We start from the raw sequence: 9,331 nt of genomic DNA on the forward strand, positions 1-9,331 counted from the left end.
ACCTCCCTCCACCCCACTATTCTGATGACATTTTTTCAGTTAGTTGCATGGTAGGGGCAGCTATAATATAATATCCAAGGTAAAGTGCCACGAATCTGTCCCTGGCTCCCCAGAGAAACAGGAGACGATGCTGGAGGAAGGCTAAGGAATACACTGGACATTTGGTCTCCAGGTCTCCCAAGAAAGGACAATAGGAGAAATGATAAAGTGGGGAGTAGGGCAATAACAGCCAGTGTTTATTGATTACTATATGCCAGGAGTTCCATAATCCCACCACAGCTGTGGGAGACAATCACTACCATTTCTACCTCCCCACTCTGTGAAGAAGGCTCAGAGATAAAGTCACCTGCCCAAGTTAGGCTCCTGTCAGTCAGTGGCAGAATTCAGGCCACCAGGCCGTGCGCAGTGGCTCACGCCTGTAATCCCAGCACTTTGTGAGGCCGAGGCAGGCGGATCACGAGGTCAGGAGTTCGAGACCAGCCTGACCAACATGGTGAAACCCAGTCTCTACTAAAAATACAAAAATTAGCCCGGCGTGGTGGTGTGTGCTTGTAATCCCAGCTACTCAGGAGGCTGAGGCAGGAGAATCACTTGAACCCGGGAGGCAGAGGTTGTAGTGAGCCGAGATCACTCCACTGTACTCCAGCCTAGGCAACAGAGGAAGACTCCATCAAAAAAAAGAAAAGAGAATTCAGATCACCAATCCAAGCACTCCTGGTCACCAGACAACCAACCCCTTGAAGCCACCAGGCCACAGATCTGTTTGCTGAGAACAGAAACCTGGATGTCTGGTTCTATCAATGATTTTCTGACGAAGCAAGTAGCCCTTGCCTCATCGTCTCCCAACTGACTTGGCAAAGGATTTTCCTTTGGTTCTCCGGCAGGAATTCCTTCTTCAGCATTCTTTTTTTAATTTTTTTTTTTTTTTTTTTAGGAAAGACGGTGTTGTTCTGTCCCCAGGCTGGAGTGCAGTGGTGTGATCATAGCTAATTGTAGCCTCCAACTCCTGGGCTCAAGCAATCCTCCAGCCTCAGACTCCCAAGTAGCTGGGACTATAGGCATGTGCCAGCATACCTGACAAATTTTCTGTAGAGACAGGGTCTTCCTATGTTTCCCAGGCTGGTCTCAAACTCCTGGGCTCAAGGGATCCTCCCTCCTTGGCCTCCCAAAGTGCTGGGATTCCAGGCGTGAGCTACCACGCCTGGACCTCCAGCATTCTTTCTTCCTTCATAGTTCCCCAAAGGCCACCCAACAAGGTCCCCAGCCACCTCCCCTCCTAGCACAGAAGGTCTTCTGGGCCTCTGGCTGAACTCGAGCTGAGCTGAGAAGCCACTGCTTGGAAATGAGGAGGGAAAGTGAAGCCGGGAGGCCCCCCCAAAGTCTGACTCCAGGCAGCTGGGACTCCGTGCTGCCTGGGGGTCTAGGACAGCTCAGGGGGGCTGTAAATTTGCTTCTGCTTGGATTTCCGATCCGAATCCGCTGCCAGGAGGAATCCATGGAGCACGGCCTGCTTCCACGCCCGCCATCCTCCTGTCACAACTGGCCCTTTTCAAACCCTGCCTTAGTGGCTGCCTGGTCAGGAAGTGCAGGAAGCTTCTCACGCCCCAGGATCCCAGGGAGCTGGGTTGACCGGGGGATGGCTCAGTGCCCCCTCTAGGCTGGGCCCTTCTCTGAGCATGTAGTGGAGGGACCACATAATGCAATCCACACATGGGTGGTGACCACAGAAAAGGGATATGCTGGATGCTTGGTAGACACAAAATTGCATCAGAACTTCCATACGCAGCCCTTCACTCTCTTCGATGGCCAGGGCACCTGCACTACATGACTTCAGACAGTACCATTCCCATCAGAGTCTCTATGGACGCCCCTGGGAGTTGTGCAGTGCTCAACTTTGATGGCTGTCCGTGGCAGCCCTGCCAGTGAGATGCCTAAGACATGTACATAAATGACGGCAGTGCCAGGGAAGGAGACGATTTCCTGCTGGGAGACCAGGAAAGGCTTCATGGAGGAGGCGATGCACAGATTTGGGCTTTAAAGAAAAGGGGGAGATGATGAGGAGGGTAATCCAGGAGGAGCCAAGGGCAGGAAGGCACAAACCATCTCCTGTGGTGGAGGGAGTGGGAGTGAGCAAAGTGGGAGAACAGGCTGGGAGAACAGGCTGGAACGTGAAGTGGATGGTGGACCTTGGAGGGTCTCAGTTCTGAGGCAATAGGAAGCTGTGGCAGGTTCCTGTTCAGGGATTTGGCACAAATGAGGCTGATGTTGTGCAGTGGTCCTGGGCCTGGGGATCAGCATCATGTTAGAAGAGTAGGCAGATGGCGGGGGTGGGGGGCACTGGGCAGAGGGATGGTGGGCATTGGACGGGGAGCCCCACAGAGCTTCTTGTTTTCTTCCTGTTCCTCAAGGACAGATGAATGGACCCTGCATTGCACAGTATCCAAGAGGCTCTGGGCTCCAAACCAGCCTCTCCCATCTTAGCAGAATTACTATGGCTTCAAGCCGGGTGCGGTGGCACACACCTGCAATCCCGGCACTTTGGGAGGCCGAGGTGGGCAGATCACTTGAGGTTGGGAGTTCGAGACCAGCCTGGCCAACATGGCGAAACCCCGTCTCTACTGAAAATACAAAAATTACCGTGCGTGGTGGCATATGCCTGTAATCCAAGCTACTCTGGAGGCTGAGGCAGGAGAATCGCTTGAACCCGGAAGGTGGAGGTTGCAGTGAGCTGAGATCATGGCACCACTGCACTCCAACCTGAGCAATAAAGTGAGACTCCGTCTCAAAAAGAGAATTACTATGGCTTCGGATTGGGTATGGGACGGACCAAGATCCTGTCCTCCCTCCCAAGCTGCAAATCACAGCTCTCTCTCCAAAAGCCCCAGGGGACAAGTCAGTCACCACTCCTATCCAGCAGGCTCCGGCATTTAGAGGCTGGTGCCCCTGGCCCATCTCCCGCTCCTCCTCTACTGCAGACAAGGATGTAGGGACCCCTGAGAAGCTGTGTGAGGGGAGGGGCAGGTCTCACAGCCCAAAATGCTCCTCTTTCTCTAGCTGCATCCACCCCACCCATCTGTCTCCGGCCCCCTCTCTATGGTTAGGTCAGGGCATTGACGCAGGAGTCAGGGTCCTGGGAGAGCAGAGGCTGGGGAAGGGGAGCAGCCAAGACAGAACGCACGTGCAGCCATGTGTGGACGTGAGTGTGCGTGTGCACGTCCCAGGAGTCTGCAATGGAGCAGAACCAGTTGCCAAGTGGGGCTGGGGGAGCCTGGACAGCAGGTTTGGGAAGGTTCAATGTGAGCAGAGGATGCAGGGGAGCAGGGTCTGAGGGAATCAAGCCAGCCAGAAGCATACCAGCCTCTGTCTTCTGACCCCCACCCATCCATCTTGCCAAACCACTCATTTTTTTTTTAAGACAGGGTCTCTTTCTGTTGCTCAGTCTAGAGTGCAGTGGCGTGATCATAGCTCACTGCAGCCTCGACCTCCCGGGCTCAAGAGATCCTCTGACTTCAGCCTCCTGAGTAGCTGAGACTACAGATGTGCACCACTATGCCCAGCTAATTAAAAAAAAAAAAAAATTATAGACACAGGATCTCACTATGTTGCCCAGGCTGGTCTCAAACTCCTGACCTCAAGCAATCCTCCTGCCTCAGCCTCCCAAAATGTTGGGCTTACAGGTGTGAACCACCACACTTGGCCCAAACACCCCTCCCATCAAGCTCTTCACCTCACCACACCCTCATGGTCCCTCACCCCCAACAGGTCTTTTTTTCAAGTCACTTTCTCAGCCTGGTGTCTCTGACTACCTTACTTTAGATACCCCTGCCCGTGCCCTTTCTCCTTAGTTCTTCCGGCTGTTTGAAATCCTCTATCTTTTCTTTTCTTCCTTTCTTTCTTTTTTTTTTTTTTTCTTTTGAGACAGGCTCTCACTCTGTTGCCCAGGCTGGAGTGCAGTGGCAAAACCACAGCTCGCTGCAGCCTCAACTTCCTGGGCTCAAGTGATCCTCCCACCTCAGCCTCCTGAGTAGATAGGACTATAGGCACATGCCACCAAGCCCAGCTAATTTTTGTATTTTTTTTTTTTTTGCAAAGATGGGGTTTCGCCATGTTGCCCAGGCTGGTCAAGTCAACTCCTGGGCTCAAGTGATCCTCTTGCCTTGGCTTCCCAAAGTGCTGGGATTACAGGTGTTAGTCACTTCCCCCAGGCGAAATCTTCTATCTTGTACTCATTTTTGTGTTCATCATCGGCAACCCAACTAGAACGTCAGCTCCACCAGGGCAGGCATTCCTGGCTGTATCATTCACTGCTCTATCCCCAGGTCCTTGGCCACGGGTAGGTAGGAAATCCATAAATATCTTTTGAATGAATGAGTGAATGTTTCCCACTCTTTCCAAACAAAATCGAAATTCTTCAGAGAGGCATTCAAGGTCATAGACAGCCTGACTCCGCCCTAAGCAGCACCCTGACCTCATCTTCCACCTCTCTCTCCTCCACCCTCCCTTCTGCACACCTGACTCTCCATTCGCTTTGCTGAATCGACAATCCCCCACCCACCTCATACCTCTTCCTACAGATGCCCTAACCCCCTTCAAGGCTGAGGTCATTGTCATCTCCTCCCTCAAATCTTCCTTGATTTCTCCCAGCTAGCAGTGAGCTCTCCCTCTTCCAAACTCTTACAGCTCAGATCTGCACATTCCAGTCTTTTTTTGTTTTTGAGACAGGGTCTTACTCTGTCGCCCAGGCTGCAGGGCAGTGGCGTGATCATGGCTCACTGCAGCCTCGATCTCCTGGGCTCAGGTGATCCTCCTGCCTTAGCCTCCTGCATATTTGGGACTACAGGCGTGAGCCACTACACCTGGCTAATTTTTTTTTTTTTTCGTTTTTTAGAGACGCGGTCTTGCTATGTTGTCCAGGCTGGTCTCGAACTCCTGGGCTCAAAGGATTTTCCTGCCTTGGTCTCCCAATGTGCTGGGATTACAGGTGTGAGCTGCGTTGCCTGGCCCTTTCTTGTCTTTTTTTTTTTTTTTTTTTTGAGACAGAGTCTTGCTCTGTCGCCCAGGCTGGAGTGCAGTGGCACAATATCGGCTCACTGCAACGTCCGCCTCCTGGGTTCACGCCATTCTCCTGCTTCAGTCTCCCGGGTAGCTGGGACTATAGGTGCTTGCCACTACGCCCGGCTAATTTTTTGTATTCTTTAGTAGAAACGGGGTTTCACTATGTTAGCTGGGATGGTCTCAATCTGCTGACCTCGTGATCCACCCGCCTTGGCCTCCCAAAGTGCTGGAATTACAGGCATGAGCCACCGCGCCCAGCCACTTTCCTGTCTTTTATGAAACCTAAGTAGGATAGGCTGGTAGTTTCACCACACCCATTTGACAGATGAGGACATTGAGGGCTCAAGGACAAGGCCACTTTCTAAGGTGTGAGAGGCCAGTTAGTCTTGGTCTCCTGTTCTGGGAATCTCACCCATCTGGCTCAGGGCTTCCAGAAGCCATAAAACCTTAGCTGTAAATCCCAGCCCCCATCACTCTTGGTGTTAGCTGTATTTCAGCGTTCTTAAGAACTCCGCCATGCAGCCTAGCTAACCTACACCGCAGGTCAAATAAACAGATGTCAAGGTGCATGTGTGGCCTGCACAATGGACTGTGTGCTCTGTGCACTAAAAGTTAAGTGTCTGGGGTGGGGGCTGGGTGCGGAAGCTCACGCCTGTAATCCCAGCACTTTGAGAGGCCGAGGAGGGTTGATCACCTGAGATCAGGAGTTCGAGACCAGCATGGGCAACATGGCAAAACCCCATCTCTACTACAAACACAAAACATAGCCGGGTGTAAAGGTGCGCCTGTAGTCCCAGCTATTCCAGAGGCTGAGGCAGGAGAATTGCTTGAACCCAGGAGGCGGAGGTTGTAGTGAGTGGAGATGGCACCGCTGCACTGCCTGGGCAACAGAGGGAGGCTACGCCTCAAGAAAAAAAAAAAAAACTTAAGTGTCTGAGTTTGCAGAGTTCTAGACAGTGAGGAGTGGGGTAGGGAGGAAGAACCCCAAATTTCTTGCCCTATTTGCCCCCATCAAATTCCTCAACATTGTCAACATTGTTTCTAGAACATGTCCTGGGATTGTGGGAAGGGAGACCACCCATTTGCCCGTCTCTGAAGCTTCTGGGCTTCCAGACCCAGGTACTTTGAGGGAACCCAGCAACCCAGGCATCTCTAAGTCTCCGCCCAAGACCGGGATGCCCCCCAGGGGAAGGTGTCCAGGAGCCCAGCCTTTCCCAGATAGCACGCTCCGCCCGTCCCGAGGGTGCGCACCCGGCTGCACTCCCCTCCCGGGACCCAGGGCCCGGGAGCAGCCCCCATGACCCGCACGCGCGTCTGCAGCAGCCCCGCTCACGCCCCAGCGAGCCTCAACCCAGGCGTCCTGCCCCCTGCTCTGACCCCGGGTGGCCCCTACCCTTGGCGACCCCTCACGCACACAGCCTCTCCCCCACCCCCACCCGCGCACGCACACATGCAGATAACAGCCCCGACCCCCGGCCGGAGCCGCAGAGTCCCTGGGCCACCCCGGTGGCTAGCTGCGTGCGCCGCACCGCGCTGTCCTCCCGGAGCCGGACCGGGGCCACCGCGCCCGCTCTGCTCCGATCCCGCGCCCCCTGGACAGCCGCCCTCTCCTCCAGGCCCGTGGGGCTGGCCCTGCCCCGCTGAGCTTCCCGGGATGAGGACTCCCGGTGTGGTCACCGGGCGCGCCCCAGGTCGCTGAGGGACCCCGGCCAGGCGCGGAGATGGGGGTGCACGGTGAGTACTCGCGGGCTGGGCGCTCCCGCCCACCCGGGTCCCTGTTTAAGCGGGGATTTAGCACCCGGGCTATTGGCCGGGAGGTGGCCGGGTTCAAGGACCGGCGACTTGTCAAGGACCCCGGAAGGGGGAGGGGGTGGGGCAGCCTCCACGTGCCAGCGGGGACTTGGGGGAGTCCTTGGGGATGGCAAAAACCTGACCTGTGACGGGAACACAGTTTGGGGGTGGAGGGGAAGAAGGTTTGGGGGTTCCGCTGTGCCAGTGGAGAGCAAGCTGACAAGCTGATAACCTGGGCGCTGGATCCACCACGTATCAGCCGTATCTGCCCGAGGGAAAGCCTCTGTCACACCAGGATTGAAGTTTGGCCGGAGAAGTGGATGCTGGTAGCTGGGGGTGGGGTGTGCACACGGCAGCAGGATTGAATGAAGGCCAGGGAGGCAGCACCTGAGTGCCTGCACGGCTGGGGACAGTAAGGACGAGCTGGGGCAGAGGCGTGGGGATGAAGGAAGCTGTCCTCCCACAGCCACCCTTCTCCTTCCTCCCCGCCTGACTCTCAGCCTGACTCTCAGCCTGACTCTGTCTTCTAGAATGTCCTGCCTGGCTGTGGCTTCTCCTGTCCCTGCTGTCACTCCCTCTGGGCCTCCCAGTCCCAGGCGCCCCACCACGCCTCATCTGTGACAGCCGAGTCCTGGAGAGGTACCTCTTGGAGGCCAAGGAGGCCGAGAATGTCACGGTGAGACCCCTTCCCCAGTACTTTCCACAGAACTCACACTCAGGGCTTCAGGGAACACCTCCCAGATCCAGGAACCTGGCACTTGGTTTGGAGTGGAGGTGGGAAGCTAGATATTGCCCCCTACATAAGAATAAGTCTGGTGGCCCCAAACCATACCTGGAAACTAGGCAAGGAGCAAAGCCAGCGGGTCCTATGGCCTGTGGGCCAGGGTTAGAGCCCTCAGGGACCCTTAAGTCCCCTGGCCGTGTGCATTTCAGATGGGCTGTTCCGAAAGCTGCAGCTTGAATGAGAATATCACCGTCCCAGACACCAAAGTTAACTTCTATGCCTGGAAGAGGATGGAGGTGAGTTCCTTTTTTTTCCCTTTCTTTTGGAGAATCTCATTTTGCGAACCTGATAAGATGGAAGGGAGAATGATCGAGAGAAAGGTAAAATGGAGCAGCAGAGATGAGGCTGCATGGGCGCAGAGGCTCACATCTGTAATCCCAGGGTTTTGAGAGGCCGAGATGGGAGAATTGCTTGAGCCCTGGAGTTTCAGACCGACCTGGGCAGCATAGTGAGATCCCCCATGTCTACAAACATTTAAAAAAATTAGTCAGGCGAGGTGGTGCATGGTGGTAATCCCAGATACTCGGGAGGCTGAAGCGGGAGGATCACTTGAGCCCAGGAATTTGAGGCTGCAGGGAGGTGTGATCACACCGCTTCACTACAGCCTCAGTGACAGAGTGAGGCCCTGTCTCAAAAAAGAAAAGAAAAAAGAAAAGTAATGAGGGCTGTATGGAATATGTTCATTCATTCATTCATTCATTCATTCATTCATTCAACAAGTCTTATTGCATACTTTCTGTTTGCTCAGCTTGGTGCTTGGGGCTGCTGAGGGGCAGGAGGGAGAGGGTGGCGTGGGTCAGCTGACTCCCAGAGTCCACTCCCTGTAGGTCGGGCAGCAGGCCCTAGAAGTCTGGCAGGGCCTGGCCCTGCTCTCAGAAGCTGTCCTGCGGGGCCAGGCCGTGTTGGCCAACTCTTCCCAGCCTTGCAAGCCCCTGCAGCTGCACGTGGATAAAGCCATCAGTGGCCTTCGCAGCATCACCACTCTGCTTCGGGCGCTGGGAGCCCAGGTGAGTAGGAGCAGACACTTCTGCTTGCCCTTTCTGTAAGAAGGGGAGAAGGGCCTTGCTAAGGAGTAGAGGAACAGGGCCGGGCACGGTGGCTCAAGCCTGTAATCCCAGCACTTTGGGAGGCCGAGACGGGCGGATCACGAGGTCAGGAGATCGAGACTATCCTGGCTAACATGATGAAACCCCGTCTCTACTAAAAAATACAAAAAACTAGCCGGGCGAGGTGGCAGGCGCCTGTAGTCCCAGCTACTTGGGAGGCTGAAGCAGGAGAATGGCGTGAACCCGGGAGGCGGAGCTTGCAATGAGCTGAGATCCGGCCACTGCACTCCAGCCCCTGTGACAGAGCGAGACTCCGTCTCAAAAAAAAAAAAAAAAAAAAGGAGTAGAGGAACTGTCCGTATTCCTTCCTGTTCTGTGGTACTGCAGTGACCTCCTGTTTTCTCCTTGGCACCAGGAAGCCATCTCCCTTCCAGATGCAGCCCCGGCTGCTCCACTCCGAACAATCACTGCTGACACTTTCTGCAAACTCTTCCGAGTCTACTCCAATTTCCTCCGGGGAAAGCTGAAGCTGTACACGGGGGAGGCCTGCAGGAGAGGGGACAGATGACCAGGTGCGTCCAGCTGGGCACATCCACCACCTCCCTCACCAACATTGCCTGTGCCACACCCTCCCTCACCACTCCCGAACCCCATC

General features: G+C 55.0%; 2 protein-coding genes across 2 annotated transcripts in view; both read left to right on the top strand.

Moving 5' to 3' along the window:
• The window catches only part of POP7 (processing of precursor 7, ribonuclease P/MRP subunit (S. cerevisiae)), a 17,899-nt gene extending 9,619 nt beyond the window's left edge, over positions 1 to 8,280 (top strand). The window contains exon 3 of the transcript XR_001001943.1: positions 8,253 to 8,280. The gene's annotated coding sequence lies outside the window, so the exon portion shown is untranslated. The remainder of the gene's footprint in view (positions 1 to 8,252) is intronic.
• On the top strand, positions 6,699 to 9,331 carry EPO (erythropoietin). Its single transcript, XM_011943926.1, has 5 exons — positions 6,699 to 6,789; positions 7,377 to 7,522; positions 7,780 to 7,866; positions 8,458 to 8,637; positions 9,092 to 9,331. The coding sequence occupies exons 1-5, from the start codon at positions 6,777 to 6,779 to the stop codon at positions 9,242 to 9,244; spliced, it is 579 nt and encodes a 192-aa protein (XP_011799316.1). The 5' UTR covers positions 6,699 to 6,776; the 3' UTR covers positions 9,245 to 9,331.

The sequence above is a fragment of the Colobus angolensis genome, unplaced genomic scaffold (genome assembly GCF_000951035.1).
Source record: "Colobus angolensis palliatus isolate OR3802 unplaced genomic scaffold, Cang.pa_1.0 Scaffold222, whole genome shotgun sequence".
Taxonomy (NCBI): Eukaryota; Metazoa; Chordata; class Mammalia; order Primates; family Cercopithecidae; genus Colobus; species Colobus angolensis.

Coding starts and splice junctions, on each gene's coding strand:
- EPO (XM_011943926.1), top strand. Junction 7,523..7,779: donor AGGAGGCCGAGAATGTCACG/GTGAGACCCCTT, acceptor TGTGCATTTCAG/ATGGGCTGTTCCGAAAGCTG. Junction 8,638..9,091: donor TTCGGGCGCTGGGAGCCCAG/GTGAGTAGGAGC, acceptor CCTTGGCACCAG/GAAGCCATCTCCCTTCCAGA.